The sequence below is a fragment of the Lichenostomus cassidix genome, chromosome 2, assembly GCF_008360975.1.
Source record: "Lichenostomus cassidix isolate B80296 chromosome 2, HeHo_3.0, whole genome shotgun sequence".
Taxonomy (NCBI): domain Eukaryota; kingdom Metazoa; phylum Chordata; class Aves; order Passeriformes; family Meliphagidae; genus Lichenostomus; species Lichenostomus cassidix.
This window is the reverse complement of record NC_139482.1, coordinates 89,842,841-89,868,436: the sequence shown is the minus strand read 5'-3', so window position 1 is coordinate 89,868,436 and position 25,596 is coordinate 89,842,841. Positions and strand designations below refer to the sequence as shown.

Below are 25,596 nucleotides of genomic sequence, written 5' to 3'. Positions count from 1 at the left end.
CATGTGGACAGCTGTTCCGTGCTAAGCTGGAACTGTAAACAAAAGATACTTACGGCAACTTGGCCAGTACAGCATTTTTCTGTCTAGATCAGTGCAAATGACTGAATGTGGGGTCTGCAGAATCATGGAAATGTAAAAGTGAGGGCATTCCTGAGGCTCACTTGCTTTTGCATGAGGAGACAGAATGAACGTGCCAAGAACGTCTTTGACAGATGTTCAGCTCTCTCTTTTTTCACTGTGGTGGAGAAGATCCCGTGATCCCATGGTCACCATCAGCACCCAGTTCCACTGCTTGCTGCTTCTTGTGGTCAGAATTTTTTTTCCAGTGATCTAACCTGTATCTCTTTTGTTGCCCATTAGGTTGACTGATTCTTGTTCAATGGCCACCTTCATTTTTATAGAAACTGTATGAATACTTTTAAAACGATCATATTCAATCTTTTTTTTTTTTTAGTCTAAACAAAATTGATTCATTCAAATGTTTGTAGGTTTTGTTTCCTAAACTTTTTACTGTTTCTAGTTTGTATGTTATCTGTCAAGATGAGGGTTCTAAAATGAATGATGAGATTCTAGTTAGGCTTTCAGTCTCATCTCTTTGATCACTTTTCTCATTAACTAGAAGACTTTTTATTTTGTGATGTATTGCTTTTTTTGCTTTTTTTTAATTTATGCATAATACGGACCCTTGTTCCTTTATCTGCTGATCATGTAGTGGATATTCATGATCTCATTCTTTACCTCAATCACACAAGAGCTGTTAACTGCTTTGTTTCTCTCCATTTCATAGCCTCTGTGTGAATCAACACACAGGCAACCAAGGCAACCACCAAGCCACAGCTAAAATACAAAGAGTAGATTTATTTTGTTACCTCAACAGCAAGGCTGGGTGCCAGAGACACACAGGGACCCAGGCTTCTCCAGCAGGCTTAGCTCATCCAGTAACAAAAAGCTTTGCACATGTCTGTGAGGGTGTTACCTCTACACAGGAATTCTACTTCTCCAACCAGGCAGAGGATGAACAACATTAGGCATAATAAATGCAGTTGTCCACACCTACATTTTTAGCATTCCCAGCTGCAAGGTCACTTGGAGCAGAAACCCTTCTCTTCTACATTTTGATTTTAACCCTTTCCTCGCAACAGCCTCAAAAACAAAGTTGTCCCTTTTCCATATGCAAAAATTCAGTTTCCTCTTTTTTCCTCCTGCCTGTTCTTCTTCAGCACTCTCAATGTCAGTATTAGAGCAGTGTGAATTATCACACTCAGTTTCTGTTTTAGATTAAAGTTGTTTGAGGCCAGAGATTTCCAGTTCTCCCACTTACTCTTTAATTCCTAGTATTGTTAAAAATGCCTCATGTATTTCTGATTTGGCAGCACCGTTTTTCTAGTTCTTTGATACTGTTGCCTTCTCCCACTGCTGCTAGATTTCAGCCTTTTGATAGACATTATTTTTAACCAGAAATGCATTTTTATTACTTGACTGGTTCAGTCCATTTAAAGCCCTTTATTACAGCTTCTGTACATGTGTGATGTGGTAGGGATGCATGGAGAGGCTGCAACCTCCTGCAGTAGCAAACTAAAAACTCCAGAGATCAGACCATCATACTGTGAATACCAGAAGACAAGATGAACCTCTCCAGTATCATTACTTTCTTGGCAGAGAACAGTGTTTTTTTGGCTGGTAACAGTGTCTGTACTTACTCCATTTCTGGTTAGTTTGTGGTGTGAGCACATATTAAGGAAGCAGAAGCACTGAGAGGAGGAGTAACAGAGATGATGGGCAGTTAGGAGTGATTTTCCTTACAGAAGCAAGCTAGCTTCAGTGAGCAAAACCAAGGACTGCAAGCACTCTCTTTTGTAAGCCCATTGTACTCTGTGTTAAAACTAGATGAACTTTCAGTTCCTTTTGGAAGGTGAATAAATGTAGAACGGTGTGTTTATTGCTTTCTCAGAGCTATTTGTCTGTCTTGCTTTTTTTCATCAGATCTTTGTTGCTGGAAGAAATGTAAGTCTTTATTAATTGTGACAGCAAAGAAATACAAAAGTCTAAGAAGTCTGTACGTTACTAATGCTCTGTGCAGATCTAAAATGTTTTTAATGGTCTTCTGCTATGAGGATTAATATGCAGAGGATAAGTTATAGTCTGTGTTACTTCTACTGTAAGATAGTTGCAAAGACATATATCAGTGAGTAGTTGAAAAACTTTAAATGCCAAGAAGAAAGTAGAATATGTATTGTGAGAAGGGGCTGGTATCTGGATTTGCCATCACCTAACGCTGCCTTGATGAAGTATTGTCACTTTTACATGACTTTTAAAAAAAAAGTTCCAGAAAGGGAAGGAGAAACTTTACTGAGAAATAATCAGAAAATACCTTTAATCTGATTTTCCTAGAAGCCATGTAATTTTTGGTAGAAATGGCATAGGTTTTGTATAGTGTAGAGAAGTGTCTTGCTAAAGACTTGAAGCAACTTGCACTGTCTGCCTGTAAAAATGTGCAAGTCTGTGAATATTTGAATAAATTTTATTCTGAGCAAAGATAGTCCTTTTGCGTAACAGTTTCCGCATATGTGAGGAGATTATAGGTACATAGTCCTAAGGTTTGTGTTGTTTTAACAGCTGCTGTTTCCTTGCCTTGCTCTTTTTCAGTTTGTAGTCTTTCCAGTATGGTTTAAATTATCTGTTTAGCAGCCCTATATGGATTGTGGATCTTTAGTTTGACAGGAATATTATCAGAACTCTTCTACTTTGCCCCTGATTTTAAAAGTCTTCAGGAGACGCTTTGATGTAGATCAGATAAGCTTATATGCACACTTCTTAAAAGCAGAAAGTAGACATGCCACTCATTGATTCCAGAGAGTGTAAGAATTGATGGTGAAATTGGAAGTTAATGGGAAAATTAAATATTTGCTATGTGGCTGCAAAAATTCGCTATTCAAATTGCCCTAATACTTCTATCTACTTTAGCCTTCCAGATACTGTGGAAAAACATTTAAAATATTTGCCAGGTGAAAAAGAAGGAAAGATGTTAGTATTACACATGCAAATTATGGTGAAGGATTCTGTTGGTAACTGCAAACCACTTTGCATTGTTTTTCAGATCATTTCAAAAACTCCTTGATAGAATTATTGCTGCTTTAAGGATTACTTAATTAGACATTACTTTTCCTCTTTTTTTTTTCTTTTAGTTGGAACTAAATTGTTGTGTCTTCTTATCAATCTAGTCCTGGTGGAGCAGGATGTCCAATCGATTCCGCAAGCTGAAGTTGACTCAGACATTGCGCCATGGATTTCCATCCAATCAGTTTGTGCCTTTTCCAGATGAGCCTGAACCATCATTAAATTCCACTATAAAAGTACTCTCACAGACTGATACAGACACCTCTGGAAACGTTGATGCTGCTACAGCTTGGAACACAAATACCAAAGCTAGCGGTAAAGCCAGAGTTGTTGTGTGGGAACTGAGCTCTTGTGGGGTACTCAAGATGATACTATTTCTGATTTATAGGTTTAGTTCTCCTTTGGCCTAATATAAGTGAAAAACCACATAATGTGTTTCTAGTATGTAGAGAGATGTTTGAACTCACTGTTGATCATGTTGAGTGCAGCATCATTTAAGCAGGAAAATGCTAATATAACCATGTTACTGTTCTATTGCAAGCACCATTAAATTGGACAAATCAATGAAAAGTGTTAGTATCTTCCATGAACTAATTTTTGTAATGAAAACCAATTTTTTTAAACAAATACCTAAATAAATCTGAGAAGAAAGATAAATTGGAAAAGCCCAACTTGTAAAACACGTTTACTGAGATTGTGCAGCTCTCCATGAAAATTCCCCACAGTCTGCAATGCAAAGTAAGACTTGGCTTAACTTTAGTTGAAGTGCATGACAGTGTCACTGGAAATCTTTGTGCTGTGTGCTTACTGAGGGCAAAGCTATTGATTGTTTAAAAATGATGAGCTATCCTTGGAAACAAAAGTAGAAGTATGTAAACAATAAAACATAATTTATGTATTTTGCAGGTGCAAACACTGCGAAAGGAGGAAAGGATGATGAATTGTTGACAACCATGGTACGTTGCAGTGTTCTTGGTGTGTTCAGCCTAATTCAAAAGGTCATGCAGCTCCCATAAGTTTTACAGTTTTTTACCTTCTGTCCAAGTCACCTTTAGAAAAAGAGCTAGTGAATAAACATTCACTAGACTGGAACTGACATGCTTTGATAAAGTAGTTCTTAGACTAGAAAGTACTACGAATAGTGTGGTGTGGAAGCTGTACTGACTTCTTTCAAGAGTTATCCATACCTTTGTTTTATTAGCAGTGAATTAGTAAAGTAGAGGGAACAGCTGCTTAGTTACTGACAAGCAGTATGAAGTGAGGAAAACATGGATAGAACATGGTACAATGGAGGTGTCAAATTACTAGTAGAGGCAACCATGAAACATTTAGTTGGGGATGTGTATTTGTGTTATTCTATTTCTCCTTTCATTATGCTGTAGCTTTATATTTCCCTACAGCTTACTCCCTGGTGATGTCATTAAATTTGGCTGGTTATTATCTTTATGTTCTTTTTTAAGAAGTTTGAGTACCTTTTGACATGACTGACAGAACTCCAGGGAACCAAATCAGTTGTGTTGTTTTTATCTCTTTCTGCAGTACACATGCAGCAGGTACACAAAGTTGTTCACTGTTTCCAGGCATCCTGTCTGGGAAAATGGAGAGAGCTACATTGTTATTTCTTTGGAAATTGATTGTTAACATTCTTGTTAAAGTCAACTTGAGCAATATCAAACCCAGTAAAGAAAGAGACAGTTTCTGCCACTTAGTGAACTATATTCATTGTATCAAATGAGCAAGCATAATAGTGAGGGTTGCCACAATATTCATTGGTTTCTCTCTTGTTACTGTGTGTTGTACTTTTCCTCAAATAGTACTTTTGTGTCTCATTGTGTTTGTTCTGTTTAAAAATGCATGTGTTTTCATCTTTTTGCTTAGCTAAAAATTTTGAAACTACATTACCAGCTCCCAGTAATCTTTCTTAAGAAGTGACTCTTTCCCTCCCCTCTTTCTTTGTTTCCCCATCTCAGCTGAGGAGTAGTGCTCCATTTACCAGGCTGCCCAGTGATAAGCTGAAAGCAGTGATACCACCTTTCCTACCACCCTCAAGCTTTGAGCTTTGGAATTCTGACCGAACACGACTCAGCAAAGATGGCAAAGCTGAACAGATGAGAACTGCCTGGCCACAGAGAGCAATCAAGCATGATTTTAACAGCAGTGGGAACTCTGATATAGTAAGCAAACTAAATGTATACAAAAATGCTGTGTTATGCCCAGGCGCTGCTGACTCCTGAGCCACTATCTTTCTAATTAGAAGTTACTTTTAACCCACTGTCTCAGCAATGGCTTGTCCTTTTAAGCAGTGCTGCTTAGGAAGAATGCACATCTCTGTGGAAGGAACATAATGGAACAAAAGTTTCGTATGAAATGAAATAAGTTTATTTTTTGTTTTGGTTGGGTTTTTGGGGGGTTTGGGGGTTTTTGATTTTGTTTGATTGGTTTTTTTGTTTCATTGTTTTGGTTTTTTTTCTTTGTTTGGTTTTGTTTTCTTTATGTTAACCAGAACCACCAACAGTGTGGTGGAAACTGCTCTGATTTGGACGAAAACCAGGGACAGAAAAAAAGTGAAAATTGCTCAATTTTTAGGAACTGAGCAGGAGGAAAGAAATAGCAGTAAGATCAATCTACAGACATAATGTTCTGAAAAATTAGCAACAGATAAAATTAGCGCATGTAGCGATCAAGTGGGCTTGAAGACATACGGCCTTAAACTGCAAATACTGTAAAACTGGAAAAAGTCTCAATTATTTCTGTTTTTTTGCAGAAGGAGTTTGCCTGATTCTACAGTGTTTTCAGTAAAAACACAAACCAAAAGAAAAATAGGTGGTTTGTTTTGAAACAGGAAATAAAACCTTCACAGCCTTTTTTTTTCATAGTAGGAGAAAAAGGAGAAGAGCTTACTGCCCTAACTGTAGATTGTAATAGCCAGGTGTAGAGAAGGCCAGTCCAGAACTGTATTTCAATGTCAGTTCTAGAAATGGGACAATAAAGACATTTAGAAGAAATTTTTTTCTTTTTTTTTTTTTTTAAGTGATAATTAGCTTAATACCAGTGGAGGTGATTTAGGTGGAATAAAGCAGAGTATTAGAAGGAAAGTGACATAACAGGAAGGTAAATGTTTATTATCCCAAAAAAGATGGTTGTAATAACATAAGTGGATAATTGGCATGTGTATAAAGTGAGGAGCAGGGAAGATAGGGGAGGACTAGCTATCAGTCCTTCTGTGAGGAAGGAAGGGTTTTGCTGAGGGAATAGGAAGGAGAGAAACAGTAAGTCAGAGCTGGAAGAAGTGATTTGAGCAACAGGATAAGAAACATGGAAAAACTGAGCTGCAAATGCTCATATATCAGATGGCTGGCAGTGGCCAATGGTGTAAAAGCAAAAGAAATGAAGGTGGATGTGGCTGAGGATTTGGCTAGTGTATATCCAGATCAGTAGTGCCTCAGTGAATAAAACTCAATAAAGTGGTGCAGCTGGCTGCTTAGATTGCAGAGAATATAAAAATACAACTGGTGGAGAGAAATTTTATGTCACTTCTTGCAGGTTAGTTTGTAAGAAACAGGGATATGATGTATGACAAGTTGGTATCTGTTTTGTGAGAGAGGAGACACAAAACCAGGATTCTGCAGGAAAGAATTTTCATGTGATAATTTTTTTTCTTTCCCACTGCTCACAATACTGTGTATATTATATCTCAGCTGCATTATATATGCTCATTTGTGTTGGCCAAAGGTTAAGAAGAATTAGTGGCTTAATATGGTCTAATTGCTTTCATTGAATAAATATATTCAGTGTATATATATTTATATTAGTATATATTCAGTATATATGTAAAATAAGATTCTTTCTGATATCCCTTTTGTTCTTCAGTGGAAGTTTCAGAACTTGGGATAAATAAAATAGCATTTGAAATTTGATCTTTATTTTTCCCAGTCAAGAAAGAACAAAATTATTTTTCATTTTGTTTTCCAGACATCTGTTAGTAAAGGTACTAGACCAGTCAAATTACCAACATTTGCAAGAAGACCAGCATCTCCTTCAAATTCCAACAACTTCAACCATTCTCCCCATTCTTCTGGTGGATCCAATAACATTGCAGGAATTAACAGGCATGGAGGAGAACTGCATAACAGATCAGGTACCATTTTTAATTAGAAAGTAATTTGTGTCTGGTTGAGTTAAAAATTAGTGTTTGCAATGGTGGTAGAAGATACTAAACCTTTTCTGAGCTCTCCTATCACTGTAGAGGCAAAGCCTGTGTAAATTTAGTGGACACAGGATTGGACTTCAAATACCTACATAAGGGAAGAAAAGCCTCACATCTGTTACTGGTTCCACCCATGGTGGGTCAGGTGGATGCTGGTTCATTGCACCATGCATGCCATGGAGCTGACTCCTATGCATGTTGCTTAGTTTTTGTTTAAAATAAAAATCAGTTTTCAATTAAAACCAAAGCTTGCAAGCATTGTACCTGGTAGCTGTTGAAGACAATATGATGAAGTGGCTCATGAAAGCTATATCCAAGAGTATGAAAGTCAGCTCTTTGTGTGTACAGACAGGGCTGGCTTCTCTCTTCTGCAATTGACTTTTGTTCTTTTTTTCTGAAAGCTGCTGGACAGATCTGAACCTTATAATTCTCCCTTGCTTCGTTCAGTCAGTTTTTAAATGAAAGTGAATGTTTGAGAGTAAACAAACATTTCAAAATTATGGTTTCCTTTACTGGGTTTATTTTGTTTTTTGTTTTAGGTGGCAGTGCCGATAATGTTTTGTCTCAGATTGCAGCCCAAAGAAGAAAAGCAGCAGGCTTACCTGAACAGAAACCCAGCCAACAGCACAGTCCAGTCCAGTCAACTCCTTCATCTACTCTGTCTGATTTGCAGAGTGCTCAGATAGTTGGCAACGGACATGTTGTGAAGGTAATGGGAAATGTAAAATTTTGCGCATCCAAATGGTCTAATTTTAATAGGTCATGTCTCAGTCATGGGTGGCTGATGCATGACATTGCACAGCCAAAAATGAATAAACACTTGTTAGTGGAAACTTTTCAGCTCTACAAACTTTACTTTTAAGTGAAAGTCTGCAGCAGATGAAACCTAATGATAAAACATGATTTTGCTTTATGATTAATTTCACTCTATTAAAAAAAAAGGTAAATTTAATGCTTGATCTTAGGGTAGATCTACACTGTTATGGTTTCTCATTATTTCTTTCTATGGTCCAAATCCAGTGTTTTATGTTAGTTATTCCTGGATTTTACCCTGAAGTGGTATAGTCATTTTCTGTAGCTGGTTCCTTTCAAAGACTCGATGTGCATGCAGAGCATGACATAATTTGTACTAGGATGTGCTGACCACAACAATATGCATGTATCCAGTCTGCTCCATGAGGTGTTATTTTTAAACAGTAGGTCATCACCAAAGTCTGGTTTTGCTCCCGAGGCTGTATTACTTGCATTGACTTACCTGTCAATTCTCTGGAGTAGCTTTGACCTTATGACCTGCACATTTTTGTGTATGTACTTTGAAGTTCACAATTGCTTTGTACAAAATCATTGAGGGTTAAGATTTTAAATCTTCAAGATCTGCAGAGACAGAATTAAAAAGTAGCATCGTAACAGAAGATGTGACACGATTGAGAAATAGATGGGTTTATTTACACAGGGAAACGTGTTTCAGAGAGCAAGAGAAAGAAATAGAAATATAACATAATTTGAGGTTTGTGTTCTAATGTCCAGTGTTCAGGAAATGTTAGAATACATGAGCAAGAGCAAGATTTCTCCAACTTTTGCTTGTGTAATCTGTAAGCAGCTTGTTTTGTTTTGTTTTCTTTGCATCTTTTAATGAGATTCTTGAAATTTTGCCTGAGGAAATGAAAATGGCCAGAGTATAAAATTAATATTTTGCCATCTCATTCTGTGATGTCGTATATGGCAACAGGACACAATATTTGTATTTCATCAATACATATAAATGATGCTTGAAATTGCACAGTTGTTGAGAAATTTCATGGAAATTTCTGGAGGACAAAAATCAGAAAAAGAAAAGGTGCAACTACCAATGCTGAAACAGTTTCCATGAATAATCACTTTGTCTCTGATCTGTCAATTCTGATTCCGAAGGGACTACTGGTTGCTTTTCAGAGATGAGATGGGGAGCTAGAAATTTCTAACTCAGCGGGACCACCAGAGTCTAAGGATTCATACCAATTATTGGCATATGATAATTTTTCCTCCCTTTCTATCTCATGGAACTGCTCCCTGAATTATAAATGATCCATCTATTTTTTCCTGTAGACAAAACCCCTTTATCATCCTGTTACCTCATAAGAGTCTTCTCTGTAGAGCAGCTACCAAATGCTTTTTCTTTCAGAGGTGGTCTTACCAGTATGTTTTAATTAAATTCTCAGCATGTCCTCTCTGCTTGTTTTTAGCTTGGAAATAATTTCAGAAGAGCTCCCTGTGTGCCCCCCAAAAATCTCATTTTTCTCCAGTTATATTAATCAGCCTACCAAGAGATAATATGTGTACCTGTGAGCTTTGGGCTGCAAATCCCTCAGCCTTTTGTTGCAACAATGGTGCCACTAAGAAGTTTAGCTACTGTTCCCACTCACAGTGGGAGACATTAGGGGATAAAGCAGTAGTGCAGTGCAATGTGCTCTAGATCATCTTCTGGAAAGGCTGTTCATCATTTTGTTGAAAAGATTTTTAAACAGCATTTATGCCACTGTTTTGGAAAGGCAAAAGCTTTGTCAGTTCTCTTTGCTTAGATGTCTAGATGACTTTCATTCATCTACCAGTAACGAAACATGTCATAGTGTGGATCTCTCTACAGATGTTTATGTATCACATAACTTAGATGATTTTTGGAGCATCAGTTTCTGTTGGGAGAACACAGTCAAATATGGATTCCCACTGGCTGTGAAAGCTATCAGTCTACTTTGTTGTTGTAATCAGCAATGTAAATGCTGGAATTGTAATGTATGTATTATGGCTTGTGTCCTGCCATTGAGGATCATACTGTCTAAACTTGGAATTAGCTAATCTAAAAATGCAGTGATACTGCACTCAACCAGTTTTGCAAAACTTGTCCATGAGGGGTGAGATTGTGCAACCTCTAAAGAAAGGAAGGAAAAGAAGAAAATTAATCACCTATTACAGGATGATGGATTTTAAACAAATGCACACAATGTGCTAGGGAGGGAAGACAATTCTGAAACACAAATGGCCAATAACAATTTAGATGGAAATTTGGGACAGAAAGTTGAAATGAGTTCATGATGCTCTTCAGAGACTTCTCAAATTTGTATCATGCTACATTACTTCTAGTCAATTTAAGGCGGGGCTAAGGAAGTATTATATTCTGCCATAGGACAGAGTGATGGAAGAATGGTACCAAGCAAGTAAGTTTTATTTTTTACATCTGCATCTCTTTCATTAACTAGAAAAGTTCCATTTGTGCCACAGCACAGAAGCAAAATTGTAGAGACAGGAGCCACTGTCATTCTCCCTTTTTGCATTGTTACCAGCTCAACTTTTTTATGAGTTTGTTGTGGTAGCCTGAGTGACAAAAGGTATTTGAAGTTAAACTCTGAATTCAGGAAAAAATCACCTTCTTTTTGTATCACACAGTGCAGACATCAAAATGTATATGTAAATTGAGGAATCTAGGAGATGAGGTACAATGACTGTTTTCAGAAAAGACTGATGATTTGTGTACACATTATTTTAGCTCATGTATTTGTCCTGTTTTCCATGCTTCCAAATGTGTTAAATATTTGTAAAATACTTAATAAATCACTTGACTCCTGTTAGGTAATAATGAGTTTGTGACTTGGCTGGAAACTTCCATTCCAGTGCAGCAAGGGGTTTAATGCACCCAAAACTTTGTTTATGCTTGCTACATGTTTCTGGTTAATCCAGCATGAAGTGCTACTTTCAATTAGCATCTGATATGCTTTGAAAATCTTTAATTGAGACTATTTGTTTAATGAAGTCTCTGAATGAAAATCCCTATTTTCAGAGTCAAAGTAATTTACTTTGTTTCTGTTATTAAACTGTTTTTGTCTCAACTGCAAGTTTCACTTTTGCTTCTCCTGCCCATTCCACCAGAGGTGGGGAGGTGAGTGAGAGGCTGTGTGGTGCATAGTGGCCAGCTGGACTTAAGCCACTATGGTCCTTTTAGAAAAACAATAACTGTAGTGCTTGTGGGCAGTATTGCTTTACAAGAAATAATTTTGTTATTAGAAAATTACAGCCTTAATAAATGTATTTTTCCTGATGAATTTGAGAAGACAGACTTTCACCTGGGATAAAATCACTATTGCTCCAATTATTTCATTATAGATGTCAGTATTATTTCAGAAACTTTTAGTTGTGATTGCATGCTCTGCAGAAATGATATGTAACTTAAGTAATATTGAAGCATCACATATAGGTAAACAATTTTTGATTATTTTTTAACTGAAATTATTGTGTCATTAACTGCAGCAAAAACTGGAGATGAACAAAAGACCTCCATCTGGGACTTCATCTACGTCTAAAAGCACATCACCAACTCTCACACCTTCCCCGTCACCTTCCCCATCTCCTAAGGTTCAAAATGCAGAGTCTTCTGTCTCTTCTTCTCACAGACATGCCAAGAGCAATGGCTCTAGCAGTGGTACTATTACAGAAGATGGTGAGTAGCTCACTGTAATTACAGGAGATTCATTCATCAAGAGCACTACATATTTAAAGTTACAACTGTACTGGACTATTGTGTATGTGTATGAGAGTGAGGTCTCTTTTCTTTCTAGAAAATGTATAGTGTTGTTTCTTACAGTGAGATTGGTGTTCCAGCAATAGCTGCCTTTTTCTCTCCCAAAACCTGTGATTCTTTCCATTTACAGAGAGACTGGTATCACCTCAAAGCTAGCATGTAGGTAGGCCACTCTTACTTGGCCTCCTTCCTTTTCCCCCTTTATGTCATAGATCCTGTTTTTCAGCCATTGCTGAGGATACAAAATGCACTTTCTCCACATCAGATTTTTTTTTAGTAAATGCAAAGAAGCACATCATTACAGAGATATATTTTTTATTCCTAGCAAGTCATATCTACATAAAGTTGACTTTTAAGAGCTGTAGTGCATTTATTTTTCTAAATCATAAGAATAACCTTATTGAAACCTCTTTTTAACTTAAAGTCATAAGAAAGAATGATAATGTTATTACTTTTCCAGTAAGATTAATACCTTTTAAATAAGGCTTTTAGGTCTAAATTACAAGTTTTAAAAAGTCATTTTACTGCATTGGAAACAGGATATCAATAACTTGGTTTTCTCCTGTAAATATATCAGAAAAAGTGAAAAAAAATAACTTGACTCAGAACCTTTTAAATAAGAAATGGAGGTACCTTATCTTGTCTCTGCAAGATGCACTTTGTACTATTTTTGTTTTTTCTGAAATTGTCTCTATTGATTTTGGTTTGTTTTCATTTGTGCCAGCTTTGTCCATTAACACTGTAATTCCATTTGACACTGAAGGTGTCTTGACCCTCTTTCTGTCCTCTTTTCATGGCTTAGCTATAACATATTCTAGTGACTGCTGGAACAAATCCTTTCACATTTAGTGCCATTTTATAATGGTGTCTTGATAACTTAAGAATTGTTGATTTAGAAATACATAAAAGGAAGAGAGCTTACTGTTCAATAACAAGGCGAATTCCCCAAGCCATCAGCTGTTGTCATCTCACCCAGTGAAGCTGGGCTTTGTGACTGCACACAAATGCCAGGGTACAGTGAGTTCCCTTGTAGCAGAGAAGAGGTTGTCTGTCAGAAGCCCAAGTAGTTCTGTTTTGATGTGTTTGTAAGCTTTTGTAGTTAAGTGGTCCTTTAATTCAGGGGCTTCTCTTACTGTGGTTTGATTCAGCAGCAGCAGTACAAATGCTGATATACTGAGCAGTAATCAGAAGAATAAATAGAGAAGGTCTGCAGTGTTAAATTTTCTTTCAAATGAACTTGAATAGGAAAATTGATTTGCATTGACTGTTACTGTGAAGGAACAGTAGGCAGCAGGGTTCAGAGGTGTTCTTTGTTTCTTTGTAGGCAACCACTTGGTGGACCATCAACAGCTTGGCTCTATTCTGAGAACCAGTGATGTAGAGAATCATGAAAGACAAAACCATGTGAGAGTAAAAGAAGGCTGTGAAAACTTGGAGAAAGGTAATCTTACCTTACTGCTACTGAATAGTATAAAATGAGGTACTTTATAGGAATAACATGACACCAGCAGTAAGAGGTCCAAGAACTTTTCCTTTCTCCAGGGATGGAGGTAAGGAGACAAGGAAAGTGTAGAGCAAATGAGACTGATAAAGCAAAGGACAAACATGTTAAACAAGGGTTGTAAAACTCAGAGTTTTCAGGTTTTGTTCAACCTTAGTGTAATAATACAGGAACTGGAAGAGGAGTAGAGGAAGAGAAAACATAAAATGCCTACAGCTTGAAAGCATTCTCTCTGTGTGTGAAAGGGATTTAATGTTATTGTTGTTTATGACAATAAGACTCTGAGCTCAGAGACCCTGAAAGTTTCTTCCCATATTATGGCCTACAGTCTAAGCACCACCAGCGTGATGAAAAATGAGAAGGGTAACTAACAACCTAAAAGAAAAAAAAACATTAATAATATATCTAAGGTCTTCTAATGTGAATTGTGTTTCATTTCTCTAAGATGATATTTTTCATCAAACAATGTGGAGAAGTTCCCATGATACAATTTTAAAATGGGTTAGCTTTTCCCATGGATTAATGTCAGGGTACTAAAGCTTTTAGCCTGAGACCATGTCAACTTTTGCAAAACATGTTAGGCATACCAAATTAATTGAACTTGAGTTAAAAAAAACCCAACAAAACCCTAGCAGAAAATAAGACTCAACTAGAATTTTTCTCTTGAGTTTTCTGTGAACTCCTCTATGTAAAGAAGAAGTCTTCCAGAATAGTATGCAGAAGTGTGTTTATCTCAACGTACTTGATGTCTTTTGAGAAGCTTCGAGTGTGAGATCTTTCATGTTTCTAGGCATGATGAAAGAAAATGGACAGTCAAAAGATAAAGAAGTGACGTAAATAGAAGCAAAGTATATTTGGTAATGGACTACTGATACATTTAAAATGAAAGTGAGTTTATATGAAGAGTATTAAATATAGTTTCATTTTAAAATGTAATAATGCATGTTCTTAATTTTACTCTTAACGTCTTAGTTTAACTGACCACTTTGGTACTTAAGGGGAAAAAAAGATAATTAGTTGTTTGTGACAGCAAAGTAATAAAAAGAAAACATTTGCTGAAAGAGGTAGAGTGTAATTAAGAAAGGTAATGTCACATTATTCTGAAACTGCTCTTATGCTTTTTAAGTAATCTCATTTGAAATGTGTGGGAAGAGTCACTGTCAGGTGCAACTTTTAATTTCTTTGGACTTTGAGTGTAATGACAATATTCATTGCTCCTAGCTTTGGAAGGTGAGCTTGTAAAGCATAAATTCTGTCCAATTTTCATCTTAGCTGGACTTCAGCTGGCTGTGTTCAAGATGCCTGAATGCTGGGCACATAAGAAGAGAGTTCAGAAACACCTGTATTGTATTGGTATTTTGAATGAGCAGGTGTGCAGTTGCTTCCTCTACGCTTTGCCTTCCTGGATGATGAGATAGAACAGGCAATTCAGTTCCTTGCCTGCTTAGAGGAGTTTTTCTGTCTAACCTGCACAATCTGGGTGAGCCATCTGGGGCCAAGCACACCTGCATTTTAGGCATTGAAGTGCCTAAGTTGTCCTTACTGCTTTGGTTTTGTAAGATGATTTAATGAGGTAGAAAGGGGAATTCAGTGGTGTTTATCCTAGCAAGGTAAGACTAGATTGAGTTACGTTATATGTATGTGGGTGAGGACAGAGTAAGCCGGTATTTCAATTTCTGATGGACAGTAAATATAGTTGGTCTTTTGTTACTGTACATGACTATGGGAATATAGGTTTTAATATATATTTTCAGTTCATAATGCTGAGATAATGAAAATATTTTCTAATCCATGGAGTTGATTTCTTTTTTTTCCTGTTATTACAGATGAGCTGACTGGCATCCTTAAAAAATTGTCCCTTGAGAAATATCAGCCTATATTTGAGGAACAGGAGGTATGTCGATGTCGCTGTTGAGCCGCTAGCAGAGAAAGAAGACCCGATTCTCCATGTGGCATAAAAGAGAGCATTTTATTATTTAATTCCAACTTATATAGACTTTTCAGAGGTCACCCAGATTGGTCAGTTCGAAACCTCCCCCTAGGCAGATTGGCCAGGCCTGAACCATCCAAATCTCGAGACACTGTTTTTAATAATATCCAAACTTTATCTTTGTTTATAAAACACAGGAAGAAGAGAGAAAAGAATTCTCATGGGAAAGGTCTGTGCTAGCCACATGTCTTTTCTAAAAGATGATTTTTTTTTTACTGTTTTAGCATGAGTAGGGTACAACACATGTTACATTTGATTTGTGATCCAGAATCTCAGATTTCAAGTTTTACAACCATTCCTGGCTGCAGGGGATATTTGTGGCATTCTCCAGGATACTGCAAAGCAGAGCTTTTTACACTTAAACTACAACTTCTATATAGATAGGGTTTTTTTTTCCTCTCTGTTTTTAGACTCTTTTCTATATATGTCTGTATCCAATGTGGCTAAACAGTTTATAGGACATACTGTATCATCCCTGGAATCACAGCTGGAACCTCATTTGCAGATGGAGAACAGCAGGGTGTGAGTCACTGAGATGGCTCTTTATCTTCTTTATGCACTCTGTATAAGCAACAGGAGAATTAAATTGGAGAATGTAGACATCCTGGTAGAAGAGACCTGTGACATTGACTTGCTGAAGGATGCAATGAAATGGAATGTTACTGAAAATAAGTAGAATTAATTCATTACAATGTTTAAGGCAGGATCAGATGTGAGCAAATATCTGCAATCAGCAGTATGAGTCTGTTTATTTGGTCAAAGCAAAGGGTGCAGTGAATGGACATGCACTAAGTTGACATTGCTAGAGAGTTCAAAATTCAGCACAAGCCCAGATAACTTAGCTGCATCACAATATATTGGGTTATTATTGTTCCCCTGCATGATAGGCAAGGGAGCATTGTGTAGAAATTAATATGCTTTGTGTGTGAAGGTTATATCAACATGAAAAATTTGAGATATTTGTTCTTATCACAGCCTTATGGATATGTTGTTGTAATAAAAACTCATACGTGAACAAAACCTAGGTTTTTCTCAGGAGACACTGGAAAAGTAAACACAATATTCTGAAATTCCAAAAATACTTCGGGGGAAAGGGTGAAGAAAAGAAAAGAGAGAAACCTTAGGGTTATTCAAGTAGCAGAGGAATTTCATGGAGAGTATATGTATTAATAGAACTTGATGGGAAAAAAACTAAAAATCCTTTAATATTTTAGATGTACTATCATGATTAGTTGAATGATTAACAGCGGATTAAAAGCCTTACAACAGAGTGGTAAAATATGTACCATTTGGTGCTGGTGATTCATTAAAAGTTCTTTTTGCACAATATTTACAGTAAGTCTACAATTAAAAAAAACAACAAACCCCTTTTAACCATAATAATGAATCTTTGCATAGGTGAATTTGTCTTATATTTTTTTCTTCTATCTCTTTTTTTTTTTTAATATGCAGGTGGATATGGAAGCTTTCCTTACACTTACTGATGGTGATCTGAAAGAGCTGGGTATCAAAACTGATGGATCAAGGCAGCAAATTCTGGCAGCTATTTCTGAACTGAATGCAGGAAAGGTACATTTTGAAGTACTGTACATAGTAAATTATTTCAAGGTTTGTTTATATAATTAATTCAGCATACATTTTGAAATTCAGTTGCAGATGTTAGTTAGAAAAGCTAAATTATTTTTTTCCAAATAAAGTGTTCCATGTATTTGATCAGTGAAAAATCTTCCTTTGTGGCACTTCCTGTTCTCTTTCAATAACTCTCATAGTCTGGTGAAGAAGCTACTTGTAAACATGAGCAATATTGCAGTTTCTGAATATTGCTTTCAGCGGTGCTAAAAAGAATCATGTGGTTGCAGTAGTCCAGCTAGAGAATACAACATAAGAGGAAAGGTGTCCTTTGGTTAACATAACAGGTTTTGATTCCTCTGTGATTAGGTAAATAGCACTACTCTCATTTCTTACACCTTTATTACCTTTGGATTTTATATCGACATAAACAAATGTACTAAGAAAGGTATACAGTAAACACTGCTCTTGTCAGAGGGATTTTGTACTGGAACATGTCTTTGATTAAGCCTCCTGATGCTTCTTAGCTTCTTTTTTTGATTTGAGGTCCATTCACTCTCTGATAGTGGAAGCTTAGACAAACAAAACACAAAGGCAATTTCCCTAAGTTAAGATCAACAGTATCAAGTGATGAGGCTTAAAATTAGGGGAGGTGGATGATGTTCCATGTTAAGATATGCCATAAAGATATTAAGAAAATAATGATAGTGTTTCTATTGCTGTCTCGTAGTTTCAGGGAAAGGTTACTGGGTTTTCTGCATGTGTCTGTGAGGTAAGGATTTGTTATTATTTCTAATAGTATGCCTAACATAGATACACATATTTACACATTTGTTTTGTACTCTTAATAAATTCATTGCTTAAACAGAAATTTAAGAATACCTTATACTGTTGTTCTTTTACAGGGTCGAGAGAGACAGATTTTACAAGAAACTATACACAACTTCCACTCTTCCTTTGAGAGTAGTGTTAGTAACACACGACCACCAGGTCATTCCCAATGTAAGTAGCACCTGAAATGAATTGAAAAATGAATTACAGGTTGAATCACAGAATCACAAAATCAGTTAGGTTGGAAAAGACCTCTGAGATTATGCATAGAGTGCAACCTGTGACCAACCACCACCATGCCAACTAGACCATGGCACTGAGTGTCATGTCCAGTCTTCTCTTAAACACCTCCAGGGATGGTGACTCCACCACCTCCCTGGGCAGCTCATTCCAATGTCTAATCATTCTTTCTGTGAAAAAAGTCTTCCTAATGTCCAAACGTGTGGATATTTTATTTAATACTGGCTGGAAGACAGAATGTGACAAACGAGCCAGTTAGCTGCTTTCCTGGTTAACGATGTGTGTCACTGTCTCTTGCTGAGACTGTAGAGAAGATTTCAACATAAAAAGTAGAAGTATCTGTAAGATGTTTATACACCCTTCAGTACTATCTGAAATAAGCATCAGATCTTTGTTATGCATTTCTAAACACAGAAAATGGGTGTATCTATAGCAAACCAGAGTATACAGTATACTGTCTATAGTGTCTATAGGTATATATGTAGCATCAGTGGGAGGTGTTTCTGTATGAAACATAATTAACTTCTGCATAGTCTTCATAGAAGACACTTCAGTATAATCAGGTAGTATAAATATATTCAAGATTTACAATTTAGTATAATGGTTAGGCAGCTATGTTAATTATGTATTCCTGTATGTGTGCTTTTAGTTATTTTGCATAGGTGGTATTTTTATGAGATTATCTATAGTTGGTTTCTTTGGAATACATGTATTCCAGCCAACAGTGCTATCTGCTAGCCAAGCTGGAGAAACTGCCTTTTAAAATGTACTGTCTGTAACCAAAACATACAGGAAGGTGTTGCTGACCTGTAATTAATCAATATATTTCCAGCAATCTCAGATATAAAAATTGAAAATCTGTGTCCTGCCAGCCACCTGAAACAAAGACAGATACTCATCTGTTACTCCAGATTGAGGAATGGGGCATAACCTATTCACATGTGTACTCCTGTATCCATGTGTTAGCAGGAACAACAAAAGCCATTGAATAGCCTTGAGAGGGTCACCATGTTAGAAGTGCCTCTTGTTGAATTGCTTATTTTGCTGCTTTCATCCACTCACAAAATAATTTCATTTGTTTAGGGGCTATGTTAAATAATTCAGGGATTGTATGCTTTAGGAAACCTTAATAATGAGCAAGTCCCAGTTGCTCCAGTCTCAGTCAGCTGCAGTTCACTAGATACGTGAAAGCAGGTGCTCACTGTTGACCTGCTGATATCTTAGGGAAAACTGGGAATTGCTGGGATAGTTAGTGAATGTGGGCTACTTCCAGTATTCTGTGTAGTCTGCTTGGTTGAAAGTCACTGCCAGGTGTCCCTGTATGCATTGTGCAGCTTCCCATTCTCAGCGTAGTCAGCATGTGTGGGCACTTCTGGATGTCTCTTGATAACATCCCAGAGCTGAAGAACCTCTTCTGTAGGTACTACTAAGTGAGCAGAAGCTATTTGGGATTTGATTACATGGTGCAAAGAACTGGAATTACTCAAGAACCAAAGAAGCATAGAGGTGTAACATATCTCCAAGCAACTTGCTGACCTTAAGTGTCTTGAAGACATCAAAGGACAGGAATGGTGGCATGGAGTTGGGGAGAACACACCCTTTTATAAGAATTGAGGCAACAGTTGCTCCTGTTGACCTTTGGACAAGATGCTGTAAGAAGGCTGCCTTTAGAGATGTAGCTTTTGGGTTTTTGTGTGTGAGAGCTCCATGATACAGATTTGTCTGTGAAACAGAAACAGAAGCACTAACAGAGAAGAAAGAGGAACAGAACATGTTGATAAAAGAAGTTTCTGCACCAGGTAAGCTGCTTCTTATTGTAAAAAGTAGCAGTGGAACCCTTATGCAGTCTCTGGAACTTGAAGTAATTTCCAGCAATGTGTAGTATTTTAGAGCATAAGAGCAACTGTACCAAGTCAGATCCAAGGTCCATACAGTAGTGTTCAACTTTCTCATCAAGTCTCATCTGACACTGATGTGAAGAGCTTCTTGCTTTCATTTGCTCTGAACTTGCCATGGCCTGACTTCTTTTGCTTCATCATACTGGACAGAAGATACAGTGAGCAGTTGTTTCCTCTTCACTGCCTCCATGCCACTGATGATTTTACAGATCACTGTGATACACTTTTTCATTCATGGTTTTTTGCAAGTGGAAGGCTTATGGGCTGCTTTGTCATTCCCTATACCATAGTTTTTCTAACCTGTTTTCCTTTTCTGCTATTATCTTTTCAGACGTGGGAGATACCAGCCTAGCATACAATATTCAAAATGTAGGCATATTGTGGATTTATGTGACAGAGTGATGTTTGTTTTTCAGTTGTGTTCTCTACTTTCCATTCTCTTGCCCTTTCCTAGTTATTTCTGGTACTTTTCTGTGTTGGCTGTAATTGAAGACTGAATTGGTATTAATTGGAATTACCTCTTATAACCCAGCTGATCTACTGAGTTTGAGCTCACAGCCTCTAATTTTATATAAACACACACATACATCTTCTTTTCCATTTGTCTTACTTCATATTATTTCATATTTATCTTCACCAAATTTTGTCTGCTTGTATTGTTTAGGCGCAGATGTCATAGGAAGTCCTTTTGCCAGTCTTCTGTTTGTCTTTCTTTTTATTTACATGAATAACTTAGGAAGGTGTGTCCCTTCACTCTATATGCCCTTTCAAAATCATATATTGAATATACTGTTCATATCCTGAATATCCTTATGCAGATCCCTATGAAATACTAGTGGTGGATCTCTCTGCTATGGAAAAAATCACTATTTAGTGCAACCTTCTGTCCTCTGCCTCCCTAGCAGATTATTTATCCACACAAGATCCACACAAGAAATTTTATTTTTACCCTGTGGGTTCCTTATTATCTTAAGACCTAACCTTGGACATTGTGAAGTGCTTTGTCAAAATCCAGGCTTCAAATGGACCTCTTTAATCTACAAGACTGTTGGCACCTTCAAAGAATTGTAGTAGGTTGGTGAGGCAAGACTTCTGAAATCCCTTTTTGAGTGTCTTCTACAAAATTTCAGATTCTTTAACACAGTTTTTGCTAATCTGGTTGGTATTACTGTCCATCTCATTGGTCTCTGTTTCCTTATATTTCCTCTTGAACTATTAAACAAATTTGCATCACTGTTATCACATCTCAGTTATGTGACAATTTAAATAAGCTGTGCTCTGTACACAGCAGTTCAGCTGCTTAATCCTTGGGCTTCTCTAGGACATCTGGCTTAGAAATTTGCTATTACTTGCTTTGTATATTTGTTTCATATTCCTTTTTGTACTAGAGTGTAGTACTTCAGGTTAAGATATTGGACGTCCACATAAAGAAGGCTTTTGAAATGGAATCCTTCCCAAGTTTTTTCATGGTGAATAAAATTAGTATTTTCTGACGTGAACTTATTTCTCTAACTCATTACAGTCTAATCGTTGATTGACATCATGGCATCTGTAACTGGCTGCCTTCTCTGGTGCGTTTGAAAAATAATATGTGAAATTATTATGCTTTTTTTATGGTCTACAACTGGGTTCTCTACAGCTCTTCATAGGAGCCTGTCGGACACCATTAACAAGAAAGCCAAATCATGATTTGCCCTTTTAGAAAGTTTGCCCTTTTATGAAGTTTGCAGCCTGTAGGGGTGTAAAGAAGAAAGTGAAATACAACCAAAGTATATTCATATGTATAATAAATGAAAAAGCAGGGGGAAGGAAACTTAATTCTCACTTCCTGGAAATGTAGTTTATAATTTTGGGAGGTCTGTCGACTGTTTATCATCACAAAGCCTGCAAATGTCTACATCTTCTACACCCTTCCGCATCCATAGCTCCAGTGCCCCCTTAGCTTTAGTTCTGCCCAAAATGCCCCACACTGCCCAGGCTCAGTCCCTCCCCTTCTACCACTGGGTCAGGAGTTGTTGCTGGTAAGAGATAGCAGGCAGCAGAAATAGAAGTGTATCTGCATGAGTGTTTATAGGGTGGAGAGGAGAGCTGCTATAATTATCTACATTCACCCTTCTAGGGAATACATAGCAGGAAAACAAGGAGAAGCAGAATAAGTTAAAGCAAGACGCTCAGAAGTAGAGGATTGATGATTGACTTATTTCACACAACAGGCTTGTTTAGGGAACATGCTACAATTTCTTCTGGATTCTTCTTTTTGGCAGTTCAAAATCAGTTGCTGACTTCTTGTAGCTTCTGGTTGAGCACCTCCTGCTGAGATCATTGCTTCTGAGCTCCCTGTGATACTACAAGAACTCGTGGAAAAGTTGTTGAGTGTTTGTTAGGTTTTGGCAGATGAGCTATTTCAATTATAGTAAAGCTCACAGCTGGAAGAAAGTGTCTTTTGTACGTCAGTTGCTGTGTGATCCCTGGCCTGGAAGTGAGATGATTCTGCATTGCAGAAAACAACTGACTTCAAGATGCATTTGCATTCTGTCAGAAGTACTGAGTCTTCTTGCTCCTCAGCCTATGCCAGGGATACTGGGTTAGGCTGTGGGAATTCCATGTTCCAGTCCTTGCCTGAACTGCATAAGGCAGAGCAGTGTAAGTAATTCAGAGGTAACTGGACCTGTAAGCCTTTAGGTTTGGAGGCATCATGAATTCTGAGTAGGCAAACAGTACCTGCATGGGGAGTGTTGCCTCCATCTCTTCTTTTAATGGAAATGAATTGGTCGCCTTTAGGAAATTCTGGTGAAATTAATCATTCCAACAGTGAACATTTTGGCAGGTTTTGACACTTTGGTAGTTTGGCTATCATTATGGCTTGGAAAATTGACAGTGTACCCTGTCATTGGTAAGCGAAACTACTAGGAATATACTGCTTCTCTATAGCCCAGTGAATGTGTCTAGCAAACACAGAATTACCTTGGTGCTTCGCCATTTAGAGCAGATGACCAGCCCATGGAGGCATGAGGCAAAATGACTGCTTTGAGGAGCAAAATGCTTCCCCTTTGTCTGGACTCCAGCTTCAATGAAATAGCAAGTGGCAGCATAAAGTCCAGCTTTCTGAGAGAATGGGATTTAACAAATTAAATTACGCCAGGAAAAGTTTCTGTTTGTGGTTTGATGTGACCTTTTTGCTTACATGATTCTGGTAAAAAACTGGACTTTCTGAATGCCTAATTGCCACGACTAATTGTTTAGTTTATTTTGGAGGGCTGTGCCAAGATTCATGCACCCATCAACTGAGTGAAATCAAGAGGTTGAACAGATCTGGCAGTGGTCTGCAGGTTAATTGAAACAAATGACACCAAAGAAGACAGAGTCGCATTCCAGCACAAATTTGCCAAATCAGAAATGGAAAGCTGAAAAAAGTTCATGTAGATTCTGTGGGAAAAAAAAAAAAGGAGCAAAGCAACTGAAATAATTTCCTCCAGAAGAGAAGAAATAAAATTGTATATGCTAGTTACAATAGATGTGTAAGGAGGTGTATTACATGTTAAATCCTCTGATAAAAAATGGAAACATTCCACAGAAGTTCCCTTGCCCAAGTCTATGGCTTGCAATGGAATTTGCGATTTCTTCAAAAATTATATGAAAAACGCAAGAGAGCATCTAAAGTTTATACTCAGAAGGACAAAAGCTTTTTGTGCTAAGGCATTTCTTAACCTCATTATGAAAAAAAAACTATTAAGATTGGTTGGAGGTAAAGCTGTCAGTTAACTTAGTTTGCCTTCTAATGCCAAGTTTATTGAAACGTTTGAATGAAAAAGATGAGCCTTGTGACTTGGTACAGGCACTCAGCTACTCTACCCCATCTAAACAACACTTCTAATAGGTGGGAAGAAAAGAGAACATCCAAACATCTGGTAGGGGCAATGAACAAAGGCACAACATAGATATCAATATAAGAAACTGAATATTCTCCAAACAGATGTTTAAATGAAGAGTAGTTATGCCTATGATGAAAAAAGAATATGATGCCATTCAATCTATAGTTAGTGGAAATTCTGGTCTTCCAGTTTCTCTGTGTGTTATAGTATGTTGTATATATTGATATGTATGTATCTGCAGATACAGAGTTGTTTGTGTATTTACTTTTCACTTTTGGATTCAGAGTCAAAAATATCAAGCACAAATTATCCAGAGGATAGCTTTAGAGACTGAAGAGTGAGAAGTAAAAATAGGAGCAAAATCAGTGTAATACAGACTTGCAAATAAAAATCACACAGGATTCAGGTGGTCACTTTCTAGAAAGGTGAACATGGAGAAAAAAGGGATACTCCACACTGTGTGCCAGTAGGTGACCTTTTCACGCATGTGTTTGACTTTTTACACCTTCTCCAAACAGGAGACTGCTTAGGATGAGTAAAATAAATTAGAGGATCAAATTGTTAGATTCTGGTATAACACATCGGGAAATGTGGGCTCTTGTTTACTGTTGTGAGTCTTGCTGGTTGCAGTTTTTCAGACTCCTTTCTTTTCCCTCTTACAGCACCTGGCTGCTCTTTAAAACCACAAGAAGCTGTTTCTTCTAAAAGGTAGCTACTGGAACAGAAAATTTTTTTTTTCTTATCATGAAGTTTGGCATCTGACTGAGTAAAATCAAGTGTAGAAATGAAAATTTGAAAACTTACTCCTGACTACACCAACACAGGACTTTCTGCAGTAACATGCTTAAAATACAAAACCCACAAAAAGTCAAATAAAGACATTGCTTCTATGGTTCAGCCTAAGTGTTGAATTGTTCAAGGTATCAGTAGTCTGGATTTAAGAAGAACAAAGTCAGAAGAGCAGGAAGAATGGAGGAACATGCAAGAAAATGGATGTTTCATTCCAGTCTTGCCCGTAGATGAAGAACCCATGGGAGACCTGCATGGGCACAGTCAAGAGCAACAAAAGCACTGAAGAAGGCAAGACCACCACAAATTGTGACACCTTCTACATGGGGAAATACAGAAACTGAGTATGCCTCTATTGACTGGATACAGATAAAGGAGTCCAGATTGAAAATATAATTGTTTCATGGGAAGAAATATAAAGAACTAATGCTGCATTCTTCATTAACCAAAATACACTTTATCTATTCAATATTATGAGGTTAGAACAGCAGTAAAAGCAAAAACTAAATACCTATTTGTAAAAAAGCACTTTATTTGAGGAAATGCATAATCTGTCACCAATATTTAAACAGAAAGAATGTTAAAATATTTTATATTACTGACTTTTTTTTTGAGAATAAAACCATTTATCTGGTATTGGCTGGGGTTTTTTAACAGTAACACTAGCATATCCTTAAAAATACATTTTTATAACTTGATTTTGTAGCAATTTTGAAATGAAAGTTACAGTAATTACAGGTATAAATAATTTTCTGTTCAGTAAATATCATATATTGTTGAGCAGTTAAAATATTAATCATCAGGAATTAAAATACAAGTGATCAGAAGCCTCTGACACCGTATTTATCATCCTGAAGACTCAAGTACTGCAGGAAAAGGCAAGATGATCTTGTAACTCCAATACATTATGTGAGTGATCTCAGTACATAACTAAAAATTTTACACTTCTCCACGCTTCTCACTGTATTACTTTTGTAGTTTTGCAAAATTAGGGATAGAAGTTGGATGTAGTGATAAAAATCAGTGAGAGCAG

General features: G+C 37.0%; 1 protein-coding gene across 2 annotated transcripts in view; it reads left to right on the top strand.

The window, feature by feature from the left end:
* The window catches only part of ANKS6 (ankyrin repeat and sterile alpha motif domain containing 6), a 42,028-nt gene extending 16,829 nt beyond the window's left edge, over positions 1-25,199 (top strand). The window contains exons 7-18 of one of the 2 annotated variants that reach the window (XR_014850030.1): positions 3,222-3,432; positions 4,024-4,073; positions 5,088-5,291; positions 7,090-7,255; positions 7,864-8,033; positions 11,603-11,792; positions 13,198-13,314; positions 15,201-15,268; positions 16,817-16,933; positions 17,839-17,935; positions 19,425-19,803; positions 24,437-25,199. Coding sequence is in view for 1 of the 2 variants with exons in the window: in XM_085052320.1 (XP_084908446.1) it covers positions 3,222-3,432; positions 4,024-4,073; positions 5,088-5,291; positions 7,090-7,255; positions 7,864-8,033; positions 11,603-11,792; positions 13,198-13,314; positions 15,201-15,268; positions 16,817-16,933; positions 17,839-17,935; positions 24,437-24,486 (1,440 nt within the window). In the remaining variant the exon portion in view is untranslated. The remainder of the gene's footprint in view (positions 1-3,221; positions 3,433-4,023; positions 4,074-5,087; positions 5,292-7,089; positions 7,256-7,863; positions 8,034-11,602; positions 11,793-13,197; positions 13,315-15,200; positions 15,269-16,816; positions 16,934-17,838; positions 17,936-19,424; positions 19,804-24,436) is intronic. The other variant, XM_085052320.1, reaches the window with a different exon arrangement.
* The last annotated feature ends 397 nt before the right edge of the window (positions 25,200-25,596 follow it).